Raw genomic sequence first — 20,269 nt, 5'->3', positions numbered from 1 at the left:
AATCTTTGTGCACCAGTTTTAGACTTCTGTATTTTCCTGCTTCCTGATTCTAAGTTATCAGGATATTAAAGGTGAGGCAGGTTATAGGGATTTTACATCATATTACCAAAACCATGTGCACACCTGAGTATTACTGCCACATTTACAGTATTTATAAATACTGTAAATTAACATTTTCAATTTTCAGTAACACAGATAGTAAGAGAGGGTAATTTATAACAGGCATTTTACACAGGCAGACTATTGTTCTACAATCTGGCACAAAATGCTAAAAAATAATTCCATTCCCAGAATACTCTTTACTTTAATACTGTCTGACTCCTAATAACTATAAATGACTAATGAATGTTAATAATGAACTAATGAACATTATTAACAAAAATGAAAATTAAAGTTCTGTCTGTTATTCAATTCTAACTATTTTATCCTAACTCAGAACCTAATAATTCTACAGTCATGTTTTGTTTATTTTCTCAATTCAAACAGCATGCCATTGTTAATGAAGTGTTAATATATTGTGCAGTCATACTGAGGTCATCTTACTAGTTAAATAATATAATAAGAGAGGACAGTGTGCTGTATAATGTGGTTAATTTTTACTGTTTTAAATAAGAATAAAAAATAACTAACGTTTTTAATGCCAAACATCTCAAACTAATGTGATTGAATAGAACAAACCACTAAATGCAAAGTGTAATTCATTTGTAAAGTGAGATTTATTTCAGACACAGTAACAGTAACAACATCCAACCAACCTTGAGACGTTTTTAAACAGAAAGGGTCAAATAATGAAGAAACAATCAGTGTGTGCAAAATAATAATATAAGAAAATTGGTAATAGAAATGTATCTAATAGGAAAACAATCAAAATACCAGTTGGAAAGAAATCAATGTAAAGTATGAGAGCTTTTAAAATTATTATTTACACTTTATTATTATTTAAATTATTAATTAATCTATTTTAATATAAAAAATATATTAGTGTGTGTGTTTGTTGAGAGGGTGGGCATAAATAATAATAATTATAAATAATAAACTGCAAAACATAAAAAATTACTTTTTAATACTTATAAAGCAGTAAAATGCAGATTCTTTAGGTTCTAGCTTTAATTAATAGCAACCCTATAATTTGCTTCAAAATTGAAAGGTTTATTTGAAAGATTTAAAGAATGAAGAAATTTTTCCATTAGAATGTGTGAGCATGGTGCTTTGTATTATGAATGGCCTTGAACATACTAAATAACTCTATAGGCAACTATACTATTCCAGATTTAATTCCTTATTGCGCGTTGTATTAGATTATTTTATTTATTAATATTGTAAATCTCAAACAATCAGTTTTTGCATGCAGATGTACTATGTAATGTATGACTCTTATAATATGGGTACAGTATGTTAGCTTCATTCTAATTAATTGCATCATTGGATGAAGATGTAAAGCCAGGGTTCGATACATTGTACATATCTGCAAAAGACCAAACAATATAGTGGTAAATTTACTTACAATTTCGGAAAAGGCTCACATGCATAGTGCATGATAACGTTAGCACATAAGAAAGAGATTTAACATGGGTGTGTATATGAATTGTAAAAAATTACATGGTCATGTGCTACAATGTGAAAATAGCCTTATTAATGAGAAATTCCATATTAATAAACTTTGATTTCAGTTACTTACTTCTATGCCGTAACCTCTGAATGAAATTGAATCCACTTGAGGATGAAGCTCCGGCACTAGTACTCTATAATTTAGACACATCCATTGTTAACAATAATTATTAAAGTAAAGTAAGAGTGAATTGTATCCACCTATAGTTCCTAAAATAACTAGCATATACAATATACAATGAAGTGTATTTACCCTAGTGCGATTGGAGCTTAAGTTCCTCAGTGAGAACGTTCCTGCCAATGCTTCTCGAACCTGCAACCACAAAACATGCAATATTAAACTAAGCGTTATTTGTACCTGTTTGTGTTTTTTTAAATAAAGAGTTGTTAGGTAGATTTAAAGTGATCATACCTTACTATCCAGTAATGTTCCAAACACCAAAATAAAGAAACCCTTTAAAAGAAAAATATTTTTCAAACATTTACTGTATGAAATATAACAAAATCTATAATGTTTTTTATTACTATTCATTTAATTATGTGCATTTGAAATTAGAGAGAAAATATGTGCAGCATGTCTTTTTTACCTGCAGTGAGTTAAGGAAGGCGAACACCACATGAATCCCAAAATTTGGTGACACCATGGTCCCAATGCCGAAGCCCCACGTTAGACCAAAGAGAGGAGTTAAAATCGCCACACATCTAGCAATGACCACTAAAGGATGTTTCTCATCTGGTTGAGTTGAACCTCCTCTTCTCAACATCTTACACAAAACCACAACAAGCACCAGGAGGTTTATAGCAACAATAGTCAGAGCAGGAATCACAAATGCCAGGAGGGCCTTCGTTTTATTCCAGTTTAGCCAGCAATTGTAATCTTTTTGAATGTATCCATGGCCCCCAGCTGTAGATGCCACAGTAACAACAGCTATGATTAATGGGGCTCCATAGCCAACAGTGAAGCCTATGGCCATCATTGCTCCTCTGGTCATTCTTGAAAAGACCATGGTGATACGGTAGAGGAGCAAGAGGGCTGAGACAAACATCCAGAAGAAAAGGGCGAGATAAAAGAAGTGCATGAAGAAGGTTGCTGTACTGCAGGGACCCTCGCCATTATTTACAACTGCTGCTCCAATGATGAAGCATATGTTCGCAATCAGAAGGGAGACAGCAATGTTGACTATGGACACATGGCGCATGTAGGATGTGTCATTTCTTGTCACGGATTTCCATATAATGATTTCAATGATGAGGCACAAAACCAAGCTGGCCATTGAAATTGCCACACCAATGTAAGTTATATAGGCTAAGGCTGTGGTTTGTTCTTTAGATAAGGTAAATGGTGACATTAGAATTGAAAAGGAAGTTGTGTGATTGCACTCACATGTGAATCGTCCAGTTTCATTCCCTACTGGTTTTAGTTGACATCCAGTCGTGTCCCATCCTCCAATGCCATTCAAAAGTGTGAAGTTCCAATAGACACACTGAGGGCTTCCCAGTGTCTTATTTTTTACATTAAAAGAAAGTAAGATGTCCTCAATTGTTGTGTTTGTCTCAATCACAGCTACATCTCCATTGATGCTGGTCCCAGTTTGACTGCTGTTGTTGTAGGTCAGATTTCGAACAGGTAAGATATTATTAAGAGCTTCAGAAATGATGACTGTGAAGTACATCGGTGCATTATTTGCTGGAATATTTATTTGGGTAGTTGAATTTTTTCCAAATACTCCAGTAAAAGGGGGGGTAAAGGAAAGTTTATTGAGAGAAGAGAGGTTTGTTGTTATGTTGAAGCTTTCATTCGTGAGTCTACGGGCTATGCTTTCCATCGAGTTTAGATGAACAGAACTAATATTCTTGTTTGCAGTGTTATTGTTTATAAGCATCCATTGGCGTTGTGCACCGTCTGAGCCAATGACATCGGATGTGCTTAGGAAATTCTTGAAATTGAAAAAATATATATATTATAACATAAAACTTTATATTTTTAGCAAAATGGAGTAGGAATTACAAAAGAAGTAACTGTCAAATTGCTATATTATACTATTTATACAATTTTAGTATAGATTATATAAGCACATAGACAATGTTAAAACTTTTTAATCATGTAATTTTTACATAGAATTAACTTTAAATAAAATATACACTCACTGATTTTTTTTTTATTATTTCAAAAAGGTGCCTACCTCCATAATGGGTTTATCAATAAAAATTGTTTGTGAGAGACTGGAAACAATGTTGAGTATTTTTACAATTGTTACAATGGTTGCCGCAGAGTCAGTGATATTGCCAATCTCTGATGTAGCATTACTGCTGAGGTTGCTCATAAAATCTTTAATGTTTTCCACTCTTAATACCTAAAGACAAAAAAACATCAAATATTATGTGGAAACAAATAAAAACACAGAAATAATATTATACATCATGGAAGTAAAAAGAGTCAAACTACCTCAGCTACAGCCAATAAATTCGCGAAGACCCGCAGAACACACTGGTCATCTATGATGGTCCAATTATTTGAAATACACTGAGCTATTTGATAGCCTTCTTTGCCACTGCTGCAGGAACCATTGACTATATCTCCATTATTTCCAGCTCCAAAAAAACTACTATAGCAGAGAAATGCTAAAAATGGAGATATGAGAAATTGTATTTACTCTATGAGTCAACGACACAATGTTACATATGCAACCTCAGGTTTTTAAGATCTCATATCGTAGATTAATATTTTCCCCATGTATATGTTTTTTTCAGGATAAATCTTAAATTAAAATTGAATATAATTGAAGGATGCATAGCTGAAAAGATATAATCATCCTTATATTTTATAAACAACATTTATTTACTTTGAACAGAAAATGACAAATAGATATATTACTTATATGTCATAGATATATTATAATTATAAATAATAATCCTTTATTTACATTTTTGTTTAAGGTGCACTTTCCTATGTTTGATACTTATTTGGGGAAGAAAATAATTTACAAAAATTGCTGGTTACTCACGTTGGTTTTTTACATTTATTATGGTGGTCTTTGGGTTGATAGTTTTGGCGATTGAAGTACTGAGTCGACATGTGAACTGTATTTCTTGTTTAATTTTATTGCACTCGGTTTCTTTAACTATATAGTCACATAATTCACAGCCTGTCTGGGGGTCTGTGCAACACAAATAAATGTCAAGATTTGGTGAAAAAGTCAACCAAAGGATCATTCCTCATAATATTCATTGTCATTTAAGAAAAGAAAAGAGCTGCATGTTACCTGTTGAAGTTTTGCTACATTCTGAGCTCCATTGCACCTGGTAGCTATTCTGAACACAACACTGCAGTGTGATTGTTGCATCCGTACATTTTTCAACTTTGTTGTTGGTCACTTGGATATCGGGGTATGGCTCAATTTGAATATTTTGCCAGATAACATAGGGCAGAGAATTTACTGTTGTAATGCATTTGTACTGACCTGAGAAAACATAGAAGGTGCACTAATCAAAATCTGCTGACGAATTGTGGCAGATTTTCCTCAATGCTCAGTAAATTTGCTTTTTGAAACTATACACTTATTATGAAAAATACATATATAAATTTTTTCTTTCTAGTGATACATTATTTTTTATTAGAAATGTTTTAATTTCCGTATGCATAGTACTCTATATGTTCAGCCTTATATTGTGTGTTGAGAAATGGATTAAGTTTGTTGGTGGTTAAAGTTTGTTGCAAAACAATATTTAGTTTTAATTACTGTCAAAAGACATTGACATTTACATGAACAGGTTAATTTAAAAATCTTAATGGTAATGTTGCCTCTCGTTACAGTTCATATATACTTACACATTATTTCTGACTACTGTATGCAGATTTAACATAATTATCTCAGACTTACCACTTTCACTGTCATTTGCATCCTTCACAGTGAGTTTATCTTGAATAATTTCATATTGGTTAGATGACTGTAGATTAATGTCACCAAAGTACCAGTTTATGCTGTTTTTCTCTGGAGGACTGCAGGTCAGTAGGAGATTTTTCCCAGGATATATATAGCCAGTCATGTTGTATAGTCCACCGTTCACTGAAATTAAGAGCCAAATACATAAATTAAAATTTTTCCAAAATATAGCAAAATTGTAAATATGTACAACATTAATGATGGAGCTTTATACAGTTAACAAGCTCTTACCACTTTGGCTGAGTGCATTATCGTTCACAGAGAATCCCTGATCACGGAGATTTTTAACAAGGGTTTGGCTCACTGATGACAAATTCAGGTTGGAATTTGTTGTTTGAATAGTAAAGTCTACGATGATGCTGCCAGATCTGTTTAAACCATGAAACAATAATCAAAAACATTCTTTTTCAAATAATACAACAATTTAGGCTTTGATTTAATTAAATTAAATCAAATTATTGCAGATTATAAAAAGTAACATCACCTGAAGCCAGTCACGCTTGCAGAGTTATTCACATAGCCAAAAACATTCCTGAAGCTGCTATCAACCTAAGAAAAAATTTCAGAATGGAAGTATATACAGTATGTCACTATCTACTATTTTATAATAATAATAATAATAATTATTATTATTATTATTATTATTTTGTATTAGTATTATATTGGTAATCATTATTGCAATAAATTATATTCTACAACACTTACTGATTGCCTTATTTTTGAATCATAGTCGTTGTATTTTGCAGTAGTTTTGTCAGTGAGTGCGAAATCAAATGTTTCATTTATTGTTAGTGCAAAACTTAAAGTTGAACCTGTAAAATATATTAATAAAATACAATTACAACAATTACTTATTTTTTTTTAACTAAAAAACTTCAGTAAAAGTGATTCCTTCAAACCTTCACCTGAGTAAAAGCACAAATGTATTTGCCTTCATATTTACTTAAGAATCCAAAGTGCTATGATTTATTATGGCTATAATGTTCCTAATATCTTCTTTTTTAACAAGAAGTTTTGATAATCATCTCAGTTTATGTGAAAAGACTTTGATGTTACTCTTAATGCACCAATCTATTACCAGAATGATGTTAAGGAGTCAAACACTAATTGAAATTTATTTAAATTATCATGAACTCTTTTCAACTACTTCAAAATATTATGCACATATGGTTGCAGGTTTTGTGGCAAGTTCAAGTCAGGAGTTTCTTCTATCATTTATTACTAACAATATGTTCTGCTTGATGTTGAACTGAAGCTGAACTGTGTGTTGGAGATGAGTAGATACTATAAACAAGTTCAAAACAGAGAATGTGCTCTACCCTGATTGGTGCCTTGCTGTGTGCTTGAACAGTTGAGTTTTTTTCACTCATAAATAAAAAAGGAACGACTGATTGTACAAAATGCAGTTCAGTAAAAAGTAATTTTTTTTTTACCATAAAATGTAGTGAAGTTAAAGTAAAAGTCTCCCCAAATGGAATAATTCAGGAAAGTACAGATACGTGAAAAGCTACTTAAGTACAAAATCGAATTGCTGTGTGCATATAATAAGATATTGAGGGGAAATGCAAGGGGTATTTTTACCTGGAGTTGTTGTGGATATGCATGTAGAAGAATCTATAAAACAAAATGTCATGAATAAAAATTAAATTGACATCGTATTTAACCCACTCACAATTTTTTTCATTAGTTATTAATAACATGTTTGTTCAGATTTTTGTAGATTTAAATTACCTAAGTATTTAATTTGATCAATGCAAAACCTTTTAATTTAAAATGAATTTGACAGCTAATTGTTGCAATTGTATAGTAAAAAGTATAAAATTATCCAAAAATTTGTCAGGCTTATGTTTCCTGTGGTAATTCATACTTACTCAATAACTCATTGGTTGGCTGGCAGAAGTATCCATCATTTGGGAAAGCATTGATGCAGCCACATGAGGAACTGGTGTCATCATTACAAGACCCATATTTTGTGCACTTTTGACATGGCCAGAAATACTGATCCTCACACCTGCACTGATATTTATTGTCATTCAAACTGCACACTGTAGAATATAAAATCATACTTGGATCAAATATTAATAAAATAATGCTGTGATTTTAAAATATATATTTTAATTGAATCTGAGATATAAATAAATGTAGGTCATTTGCATGTTTAAGATACCGTATAGTGTATGCAGTTATAAAAAGTAATAAGCAAATATAAGAGGGGTTTATATTTGGAGCTATTTATGGATATAATACATTTGTTTGATTTATTGACCACTGGGTGGCGACATAATGAATAAAAGAGGTTTTTATGTCTAACCTGTTTAATGTCAGGTGTGAATCTTGCGAGAAAATAAAAAAACTTTATTTTTAATGTAGTGACCTTTTTACAAAATAATAAATCACTAGAGTAAGTTAACAGCAGAATTAGACTTTGAGTTTGTGAGCAGATATTCCACAGTGCAAAGTTAATAAACAAAAACAAGCATTTCATAATTTCTGAATTCCTGCTTGCACACACACTGTAGGATCTGCTATTATTTTACATTTAAAAATGTTCCTCTCCAACTTCATGCCCATTTCTGCATACAATCATAGAGAACTTTTTATTTTGTCAGCACCACCCAGTGACTTAAACAAAAACCCTAAATTTTCCGACACTCATTGCGTATAAATTTCACGATAATATTTTAGTTTAAGGTCATTAAAAACACAGGCGAACAATATCAGTAATATTCTTAATGACTCTATTAAAAGTGGAATCTTATCATTTCTAACACAATGTGACTGTGAGAAACTGAAAAGTCAGTTACCTGTAGTGATGTTAAGTTCCACAAACTCGACATTATTTTTTGTTATGGGGAAACTAAATCTTGTCAATTCGACCCTTAATGGATTCAGGACAAACATATCTAATGCATCAATCTCAACTTCCATCAGATAATTAGCTGAAAGAAATGGGAAAATATTGTATAATTAAAAAGAAAAAGTTTAATAATAACAACAACAACAAAGTAATAAAGAACACTGGTCAGAACTGCACATCTTATGGTAGATACTGGGAGAGGTTTAGCTGTGTGTGGTACTGCTGGACATGTAGTTTTACCAGTGGTGGAAGAAGTACACAAACCATGTACTTAAGATAAAGTAAAGATACACTAAATAAAATTAGTAAAAGTGTCCCTTTAAATCTTCACCTGAGTAAAAGCACAAATGTGTTTGCCTTCATATTTACTTAAGAATCCAAAGTGCTATGATTTATTATGGCTATAATGTTCCTAATATCTTCTTTTTTAACAAGACGTTTCGATAATCATCTCAGTTTATGTGAAAAGACTTTGATGTTACTCTTAATGCACCAATCTATTACCAGAATGATGTTAAGGAGTCAAACACTAATAAAAATCTATTTAAATTATCATGAACTCTTTTCAACTACTTCAAAATATTATGCACATATGGTTGCAGGTTTTGTGGCAAGTTCAAGTCAGGAGTTTCTTCTATCATTTATTACTAACAATATGTTCTGCTTGATGTTGAACTGAAGCTGAACTGTGTGTTGGAGATGAGTAGATACTGTAAACAAGTTCAAAACAGAGAATGTGCTCTACCCTGATTGGTGCCTTGCTGTGTGCTTGAACAGTTGAGTTTTTTTCACTCATAAATAAAAAAGGAACGACTGATTGTACAAAATGCAGTTCAGTAAAAAGTAATTTTTTTTTTTACCATAAAATGTAGTGAAGTTAAAGTAAAAGTCTCCCCAAATGGAATAATTCAGGAAAGTACAGATACGTGAAAAGCTACTTAAGTACAAAATCGAATTGCTGTGTGCATATAATAAGATATTGAGGGGAAATGCAAGGGGTATTTTTACCTGGAGTTGTTGTGGATATGCATGTAGAAGAATCTATAAAACAAAATGTCATGAATAAAAATTAAATAGACATCGTATTTAACCCACTCACAATTTTTTTCATTAGTTATTAATAACATGTTTGTTCAGATTTTTGTAGATTTAAATTACCTAAGTATTTAATTTGATCAATGCAAAACCTTTTAATTTAAAATGAATTTGACAGCTAATTGTTGCAATTGTATAGTAAAAAGTATAAAATTATCCAAAAATTTGTCAGGCTTATGTTTCCTGTGGTAATTCATACTTACTCAATAACTCATTGGTTGGCTGGCAGAAGTATCCATCATTTGGGAAAGCATTGATGCAGCCACATGAGGAACTGGTGTCATCATTACAAGACCCATATTTTGTGCACTTTTGACATGGCCAGAAATACTGATCCTCACACCTGCACTGATATTTATTGTCATTCAAACTGCACACTGTAGAATATAAAATCATACTTGGATCAAATATTAATAAAATAATGCTGTGATTTTAAAATATATATTTTAATTGAATCTGAGATATAAATAAATGTAGGTCATTTGCATGTTTAAGATACCGTATAGTGTATGCAGTTATAAAAAGTAATAAGCAAATATAAGAGGGGTTTATATTTGGAGCTATTTATGGATATAATACATTTGTTTGATTTATTGACCACTGGGTGGCGACATAATGAATAAAAGAGGTTTTTATGTCTAACCTGTTTAATGTCAGGTGTGAATCTTGCGAGAAAATAAAAAAACTTTATTTTTAATGTAGTGACCTTTTTACAAAATAATAAATCACTAGAGTAAGTTAACAGCAGAATTAGACTTTGAGTTTGTGAGCAGATATTCCACAGTGCAAAGTTAATAAACAAAAACAAGCATTTCATAATTTCTGAATTCCTGCTTGCACACACACTGTAGGATCTGCTATTATTTTACATTTAAAAATGTTCCTCTCCAACTTCATGCCCATTTCTGCATACAATCATAGAGAACTTTTTATTTTGTCAGCACCATCCAGTGACTTAAACAAAAACCCTAAATTTTCCGACACTCATTGCGTATAAATTTCACGATAATATTTTAGTTTAAGGTCATTAAAAACACAGGCGAACAATATCAGTAATATTCTTAATGACTCTATTAAAAGTGGAATCTTATCATTTCTAACACAATGTGACTGTGAGAAACTGAAAAGTCAGTTACCTGTAGTGATGTTAAGTTCCACAAACTCGACATTATTTTTTGTTATGGGGAAACTAATTCTTGTCAATTCGACCCTTAATGGATTCAGGACAAACATATCTAATGCATCAATCTCAACTTCCATCAGATAATTAGCTGAAAGAAATGGGAAAATATTGTATAATTAAAAAGAAAAAGTTTAATAACAACAACAACAACAAAGTAATAAAGAACACTGGTCAGAACTGCACATCTTATGGTAGATACTGGGAGAGGTTTAGCTGTGTGTGGTACTGCTGGACATGTAGTTTTACCAGTGGTGGAAGAAGTACACAAACCATGTACTTAAGATAAAGTAAAGATACACTAAATAAAATTAGTAAAAGTGTCCCTTTTAATCTTCACTTGAGTAAAAGCACAAATGTATTTCCCTTCATATTTACTTAAGTATCCAAAGTACTATGATTTATTAGGGCTATTATGTTCCTATTCCCTGTTTTTCACAATAATCTTTGCTTAATCAACTCAGTATATGTGAAAAGACTCTAATGTTACTCTAAGCACACAGGTCTATTAATAGAATGATATTAATGAGTCAAACACTGATTGAAATCTATTAAAATAATCATGAGCCCAAAACTTTCTTTTCAACCACTTCCAAAAAATTGCTCCAACAAGGCCACAGGTGTTGTGGAAGGTTCGAGTCAGGAGTTTTTCTATCATTTATTACTACCAAAATGTCCTACTTGATGGTAGAACTGATGCTAAACTGCATGTTGGTGCTAAGTAGATACTGTCAACAAGTTTAAAACAGAGAATGTGCTCTACCCTGATTGGTGCCTAGCTGTGTTCTTGAACAGTTAAGGTTTTTCCCCTCAGAAAGAATGACTGATTGTACAAAATGCAGTTGAGTAAAAAGTAATATTTTTTTACTATAAAATGTAGTGAAGTAAAAGTTTCCCCAAATGGAATAATTTAGTAAAGTACAGATACGTGAAAAAGCTAATTAAGGACAGTATCGCATTGCATTTACTTTGTTACTGTCGACCACTGGGTTTGTGGAGGAAGTCCAGAAAACCTACCCCTTACTGATCTTCAGGTGTAGGATTTAACTGCATGGGTCTTTTAGAGAGGGAAACATTTCTACATTTTACATGCAACAGCTTTAAAAAGACTAATTTATGATCCATCTCCAAAAGACATATTACACATCTATATGCTGCACACACACACACACACACACACACACACACATACACACACACACACACACACACACACACACACACACACACACACACACACACACACACACACACACACACACACTGTCATTGAATCTTTACCTGGTGGTGGTGTTGATGGAACTGCACGTCATTTTGCCGAGAAGCCAAAGAAGAGCATAGATAGAAAAAGACAAATACAAAAAAATAATTCAACTTAATGGGGTTACACATTATTATAAAATCAACTAAGGCATGTTTAAAAATGTATAAGATCTCAGATGTTTAAGAACAATATAATGGATGGAAAAATTGAAGAACTCTGCAAACCCATCTATTTAAAGAATGATATTAATGAGTCAAACACTGATTGAAATCTAATAAAATAATCATGAGCCCAAAACCTTCTTTTTAACTACTTTTAAAAGATCATGAAAATAAGGCAACCTGTGTTGTGGTGAGTTTGAGTCAGGAGATTCTCCCATCATTTATTGCTATCAAAATGTTCTGCCTGCTGTTGAACTGAAGCTGAACTGTATGTTGGTTATAAGTAGATACACCAATCGGCAGCTAAAACAAATTTAAAACAGAGCTCACGCTCTACACTGACTGGTGTCTTGCTGTGTGCATATAATAAGATATTGAGGGGAAATGCAAGTGTATTTTTACCTTGAGTTGTTGTGGATATGCATGTAGAAGAATCTATAAAACAAAATGTCATGATTAAAAATTAAATACACATTGTATTTTACCCACTGAAATTTTTTCCATTAGGAATTAAAAAACATGTTTGTTCAGATTTGCGTAGATTTAAATGCACCTAAGTATTTAATTTGATCAATACAAAAACGACTAAAATTAAAATGAATTTGACAGCTAATGGTTGTTATTGTATAGTAATAAAGTAATATATTATCTAAAATTAGTCATGCATATGTTTCCTGTTGTAATTCATACTTACTCATCAACTCAGAGTTTGGTTGGCAGATTTGTCCATCATTTGGGAAAGCGTTGATGCAGCCACATGAGGAACTGGTGTCATTATCACAAGACCCATATTGTGTGCACTTTTCACATGGCCAGAAATACTGATCCTCACACTTGCACTGATATTTAGTATCATTCAAACTGCACACTGTGAACAGAAAAACATGCTGAGGTGTTTTTATTTTTTTATTTTTAAGTACTTTAGAGATATAAACCAATCAGCCATAACTTTAAAAACTTCATAACATGTGACATGACATGGCTGGAATATATTTGGCAGCAAGTTCTCTATATTAATAAGTTGAAAGCAGGAGAATTGTGAGCTTTTCTGGTCCAGATCAACAGAAAAACTACTGTAGCACAAAAAAATAAAAAATAAATAAAAAACATTATATATAGTGGAACCCGGTTATCTCGCCCTCGGTTACCTCGGCAACCCTATTAAGTTGACGTTTTTGAAGTGGAACCGCCAAATTCTCGCTTTTTCTAAGCATTTTTTATCGGTTATGTCGCCGAACCCTGATATCTCGAGCACAAGGGGGGGGAATTTGCGCCCCTTGCACAGAAGAACTCGCGGAAGTGGCGGAAAAATCAACCCTTACAGCTGCTCCAGGTGTTGTATTGTATACTGGTGAATCTCTGCTGTTAGTTAGTGCACATATGCCTTTTGTTGTAAATGTTATGCGATGAACGTGGGATGAACAAAAGCATAGAATGAACAGCAGCAGGATCGGGGGGTGAATCCGCGGTGCGCTTTGGGAAGAAAAGAGCAGCCGTTGAGAGAGTGCCGGTGGGAAGACACGTACCGGGATACGCATGCGCGATAACAACGACCGCCGTGAACCAACATATACCAACAATAACGGACAGTGAGAGTGTGGAAGTTTAAATAGGAGCTGGTGATGATGATAAACGAGCACCATATGTGCGCGATTGAAGCCGGGAGCTTCAGAGAAAGCGGCCGAGAAAACACCTGACACGCTGAAGGGGGCCGAAGGGGGCGTGGCAGGTGGATTCCTGACAGATAAACATGTACTGTATGTATTTTTATAGCACGCCTTCATCAAACAAATCGCGGCAACGCTGTTGTGTAAAAAAAAAACCTCCAAAAACACGTGCGTGCACATTCTCATTTATTAACGCACATCATGTACATAAAGAAATTTCAAGCACGTTAATATACTGCCGCCATTTTGATTTTCGTTTATCTCGATCATCGGTTACCTCGATGCTTTTTGGCGACCCCCTAGGACATCGACATAACCGGGTTCCACTGTATATATATACAAGCATATATATACATGGCCAGAAATACTGATCCTCACACCTGCACTGATATTCAGTATTATTCAAACTGCACACTGTGGAATGAAAAAATAATAATTAATTTGTATTTGTAATTTTGTTTGTGTTGGATGTGTTCGTAAAGCAGACTTTAAAAACATTAGTTATGAGTATGTCACATTATGCTCACAGTACTTGTACAATGTACAATGATAATGATAGAATGGAGAATATCATGTGATCTAAACCCAGCTGGGATTGGTACATTTAGCATAGTGTAAAATATCTTACAGCATGAAACATATAACTTAGATTCAGACACATATTTTACCTGTTGTAATATTAAAGCTGTCGATTTCTGTGGTGTTGTCAATTTGAAAAGAAGTCATGGACTGCAGTGATAATCTGATTTGGTCATAAATTGCTTGTGACACATTCACCTCAATGATTATCATGTATTGTGTCATATCGGTATTCACTGTGTTCACTGGGAAAAAATCACGTGATTTGGTTATTTAGGTGACAAGTTTGAAAGAATATAAAAGTTAAATATTTCATAATCTTAAAGCAGGCTGTGTAAACATAACTTTAATTAAATTGCATTTACCATCTTGTTTTTCCCTTAAATGATTCGTTTGTCCCTCTGTGTAACTAAACTGAATTTAATTGGTGGGAAAAAGATCATAATTAGGCATAACGTTGCAAAATAATTGTTGCTGTAATAATCATTTTTAGATTTAAAATTCTCTAAAAATTTACAATAAAAATATCTTATTTTACTTTCTAGATTTTACTTTAGAATTTAGACAGTAACAAACAATTAAACATGAATAAATAAATCAGTTTATATGTTTCTTTAATAGCTTTTACACATTAAATTATTTTCAGTACCTTCTTAAATCTGCTGATTATTTAGACTCTTTTGCAACTAGACCATGTGTGACAAGAAGTTTTGAAATATTACCTCTACAATTCTGTCTGAAATTTCCAGAAATTCTTGTGATCTCGCCACTTGCATGTAAATAAGCAAGATGGCAACAAATCTCAGGAAATTTTCCGATCTTATCACTGTAAAATAAAGTAAAGTTAAAAAAAGCATCATTGTTCATAAAGCTGCTCATCCACTCAATTCTTTAAAAGATTGTTTATCTACTGATGTCTGGACATGAGAAGCTGGAGCATAGAAGTATGTTGGAGTATGTTGGAGCTGGAGTATGTTGAAGTATTTTCCATTAAAAAAAACATTTGACCTTATTAAGAATGATTCAATCAGAATTGACTGCAAATTGGTATGCATGTGGTGGCACAGCACCAAAGTTCTTGTACATCACCACAGCAATCACATTGAAGTTAACACAGATTATTATTAATTTCGTACCATCATAACTTAAATTTCCTTTAGCCTGAGAGGGCAAAACATTTGGCCAATGTATTATCATGACCTCAATGCTCACTAGTGTTAGAGGCTTACTGAGCAGTTAGAAAGTATGTACCATATCTAAAGCATCATAGTTACAAAAAATTAATGATCTATTAAACTGTGAACTAACCTACGATTATTTGTTGTCCTGCATTCATTTAAATTCAATACACATCCATATTATCATAAATACACTGTTTTTACTTGATTTCGCTAATCCTGGTCTTGGAATTGACAATAACAGTCTTGGTTTCAGCTCGATTATCCTGATCTCACCTTACAATTCTTCCCCATACCACGAGGGTGAACTATTACTCAAAAGCAAGGCAATTCTTGGACCAGTAGAACTCTTACCTGATATTCATTAGATCTTATTTTACTTACTGTTTAAGCAAGTAAACAGTCATTCACATTAGCTTATTGTGAAGTATTGCTTTCTTTTTTATTGCATTTCTGAGCCTTTCTATTTGTATCTAAGCTAAGTTTTTGTTTTGTTTTCCGGTTTTGTACAAGTTTTATCATTTGTCTATTCCACCTTGAATTGCGTAATAAGGATTGGATGTCGGTTTGGTTTTGCCTGAATTTCAACTGCAATTGAATGATTATTATTAATCAAAAATTGTCTCTCCACCTCCCTCAAACTCTTCAGTCAATTACAGGTATAATTAAAGCTAGTAAGAAAGGCAAAAGTAAAACCCAACAGTCAGCACATTGATCTGAAGGTTAAACCAAACCTTTTAAACAGGACATGCTGGAACACTGTCAGAAAGGAACTGGTTGTTTTAGTCACCACTTCCTGCATATCAGCACATCAGATCTGCACTTTATCAGATAAATCTGAATTTCTTTTTAAAATCAGTAGATATGTTTTTAGTGAGAATATCTCATCAACAAACAATTGTGTCCAATTTTAGAGACCACACTTATGGTGTTCTTTAATTTATTTTTAATTTACTCTCAAATGACTTACAGACTTTAAATAATGTACCATAAACTAAATTAACCTTTATTTTGTCATGTATACATGTCAAAACTACATCAGCAAATCTTGTTCATAACATAATTTAAACTTCAAACCTTGACAACCATTTAACATATTCAAATCTTAAAGCAAGTCCAACTAAAAGCAGACAGGTGAAAAAGAAGCATGTATTATTGAGCTCGGTACTATATATAGAAAAATCAATCACTACAAAAACAAATTATTCAGTGACCACAGTGAAGCTAAAAAGGAAAGATACTGTATATCATAAAAATTACAAATCTGTGTCAAAATTGTTTATACTACTTTCTGGCATTTACACTAAATGAAGCACTTCTTTTTTCAATAGTGTGATAAGTACAATAGCATGTAATAATTTTTTGATATTTCCTCATACTCCATATGATAATAATTCCTGTTTTGCAACTGACATGCAGGACACCCTTCCTAACAAGAACATACAGACTTTGAGAAACTGCATTATATGAGTTATTATTTAGGTACATTTATTATGGAAGTGCTAAAAAGTACTGAAGTCCTAAGAGGGATTAAAATATATTTTTTTTCTGTCTTGTTTTCTCATGATCTCATTATAACGAGTTGTTGTGTCATGATCATGACTTCATTTTCATGTGATCTTAACATAAAAAAAGTAAAATTGTTTTCTCGCGACCTGTACTTATTTTTCTGTGTATTCGGCATTAAAGCATGTTCTAGCGGCAGCAGCATCGAGATCATGAGAAAAACAAGAAAGGAAAAATATCAAGTCAAGAACAAGTCTGAATAAAAATGAGACCAAAAGATTAAGACTAAAAAACATCCTTTCAATAGGGAAAGCTTTTACTTCAACATTTTTGCTTCATACGTTGTTTCAATGATGTGGCTGTTTGTTTGTTTTTTTGTTAAAAAGCATGAGGCCAAAACCACATTTAGTAAAAACAATGACCATGAATGAGACATGTCAAAGTCAGTAGAGGAAGAATCTCAATCAGAACTTAAGTCGCATAGTCCTAAGTACACAATGTAATAATTTGTGTTTACTCACCTGTCACTTGTGGATAAAGCATATTGTTTTTAACCTTGTTTCGCAGCATACCTGTACTAAGAGCCATCTACTATTTAAGCAGAACAACAGCATAATAGGACATACTGTCTATAAACTATATTTTTTATATAAAAACCTGATAAAGGATGACGTGAACTATGGGTTTGAGCTTCTTAACATGAGTCATGAGTGATGGCGGTTTCTTTGCTCCACTCCTAATGTTATGCAATCTCTACACCAGGTAGAAACTGTATCTCAAACATATTTTTGTCATTTTTGGTTGTATGCCAGATATTATACATGGCTTCTTGGAACCATAACACAAACACACACACACACACAAACACACACACACACACACACACACACACACACACACACACACACACACACACTCAAAGAATATGTTAAATTTGTTAAGTATGCATGTAATTCTTGTAAATAATAATTTTGTAACAGCAAACAGGATAGAACAATGCAGACCGGTGACATAATCAAAGACAAAACAACTTAAAGGTTTTTCAGCCACTATTTGAAACCAGAACCAGCCATTAGTGCGCCTAGGTAGAGATTCAACAAGTCTTTTGAAATGTACTAGAGCAACGAACACAATTTCTACACTATATGGACAGAATTTGATGGACTCCTGAACATCACACCCATATATCGTTCTTCAACCTGCTTATACAAACCTATAAGCACACAACTGCATAGCACATCTTTGCTTTGTTTTTTTGTAGCCTTAAGATTTCTCTTTATTGGAACTGAATATTCCAAGCCTGTTGTGGCACGACGTCGCTTCTGTGCTCAACAAAGACATAGTTAGGCAAGTGATCCCTGACCTTAACCCCACTAAACACCTGTGGGGTGAAATCGACCCATGACAGCACCCCAGGCCTCACTAATCAACATTGTGGTAGGGATTTCATGAATGTCCTTGTTGCCGGATGATCACAAATCACAAAAAATCTAGTGGGAAAACTTCATAAGAGTGGAGCTTATTATAACAGCAACAATGGGCCTAGATATGGAATGAGATATTCTTAAAGCACAAATGAATGTGATGGTCCAGGTGCCCACAAATTTTTGTCCGTAAAATATATTTACTGTCTTTTAAAAAAGATTTCCTCAGTAAGGTTTTTTAGTGATGGTATTGCAGAGTTGATGCTGTATTTTTATTTCTTTTTTTTTCTATTTCATCTCATAATCACGATTATTTCCACTTCATGATGGTAACTAAAGAGATTAACACCTTTTTTCATTCAGCTATCATAATGCTTCATGATTTGCTTTTATTATAGGATGCAAAGTTTTAAAAGTCCCAACTTCAGTGAACAAAGCTTCTCCTAAAGAATAGTTCGGACTAAAGCTATGTTCTGGTGATACGTCTGATCAGATTAACTGTAGACTTGATAGCAGGTCGAAACAGCAAAAGTAACCCAGATGCTGATTTCCTGACGAATGGAACATAACACTTTTGCTTTCTACAATCTCAACAAGTCTGACGTGTTTCCTTCTATGCAAATAAGCACATCTAATTGCAAATCATTCCTTTGTAACACAATTAATTTCCAAAAGATAGTACTGCTACATTCTTATATAAAAGTCTAAAAGATATATAACTTACCTTTATATGCCATGGTGCTCAGGTAGGGTTTGGGACTCCAGCTGGTTTCTCTCTGGTGCCTCTGTGTAAAACACAAGAGCTACTAAACAAATTCCAAAGACAGCCAGAAACTACATATGAACAACAGCACGTGACATATTACACTGTCATCATTTATTTTTTAATTAAAAAAAAAAAAAATGAAACAGACAAACCATGTGTGAACCTCTAAGTACATCTTCTGATTCAGAAGTTTGTAAAACCAGCTTTAGCAACAATAACTTGAAGTAATTGTGTTCTCTGTGACTGAGTTTCTCACATCACTGTGAGGGAATTTTGGGTTACTTGACCAAGCTTCTTATGATAGCTATGTAAAAAAGTAATGTACATAATATTAAAGTAAACAGGGATCCACATGTAGCTTAATGATTGCTCACACTTCCTGGTTCCACAAGTAAAAAAAAAAAAAAATCTCTCTCTCTCTCTCTCTCTCTCTATATATATATATATATATATATATATATATATATATATATATATATATATATATATATATATATAAAAGAATTAAATATCATGATTTACCATTTTAAGTCAGAAATCATTCAATGTAAAAAAAATAAGTTCAACCAAAATATTGAACTGTTTTTAAATTAATTTACATTAATTTCTAGTATGCAATATATTGTATAACCAGTTTCTTTTTTATTTGATTTTAAAGATTTTTTTATTGTAAGGTTTTGCATGTAAAATCATTCCAATTGCAGGATTATCTTTTTAAAGAATATATTAGTTAAAAAAAAAAAAAAAAAGGTTTACTCCTTACACAATTATAATATTCAAAGATAAAAGGGGTAATTAGTATTAAATACAAAATTTGGTTTATTCATACTGTTATAAAGATAAAAAAGTTTTCGTTTTTTAATTTGTACCTTGGCTCCAGCTGGCCCACTTTTATCTCACTGAAGATGAGCAGCTTTGCCAGATACTGTCCAGGAATCTATGGCTTTTTTGCTTTTTCACATCCGACAGTTGATCATACAGAAGCGTTATCATTAAAACATAATCCTATAATGTCTGAATACTTGCCAGACCAGTTTGGA

The 20,269-nt window shown here is 32.7% G+C and overlaps 1 protein-coding gene across 1 annotated transcript; it reads right to left on the bottom strand.

Moving 5' to 3' along the window:
* Nucleotides 1–697: 697 nt before the first annotated feature.
* LOC310741146 (adhesion G-protein coupled receptor F1-like) lies at nucleotides 698–20,263 on the bottom strand. Its single transcript, XM_083568683.1, has 21 exons — nucleotides 20,099–20,263; nucleotides 19,188–19,248; nucleotides 15,078–15,181; nucleotides 14,721–14,769; nucleotides 14,445–14,600; nucleotides 12,804–12,977; nucleotides 12,512–12,544; nucleotides 11,966–11,986; nucleotides 6,258–6,364; nucleotides 6,037–6,101; nucleotides 5,784–5,920; nucleotides 5,490–5,675; nucleotides 4,872–5,069; nucleotides 4,614–4,766; nucleotides 4,055–4,230; nucleotides 3,792–3,962; nucleotides 2,196–3,545; nucleotides 2,021–2,062; nucleotides 1,862–1,921; nucleotides 1,679–1,742; nucleotides 698–1,465 (listed from the first exon to the last, which is right to left on the bottom strand). Exons 2-21 carry the CDS (start codon nucleotides 19,198–19,200, stop codon nucleotides 1,407–1,409), a joined length of 3,318 nt encoding a protein of 1,105 aa, XP_083424809.1. The 5' UTR covers nucleotides 19,201–19,248; nucleotides 20,099–20,263; the 3' UTR covers nucleotides 698–1,406.
* Between the last annotated feature and the right edge of the window lie 6 nt (nucleotides 20,264–20,269).

The sequence above is a fragment of the Silurus aristotelis genome (assembly GCF_946808225.1).
Source record: "Silurus aristotelis genome assembly, chromosome: 18".
In the NCBI taxonomy this organism is placed as follows: Eukaryota; Metazoa; Chordata; class Actinopteri; order Siluriformes; family Siluridae; genus Silurus; species Silurus aristotelis.
Note: the sequence above shows the minus strand (reverse complement) of the source record. Positions and strands in the feature narration are given on the sequence as shown.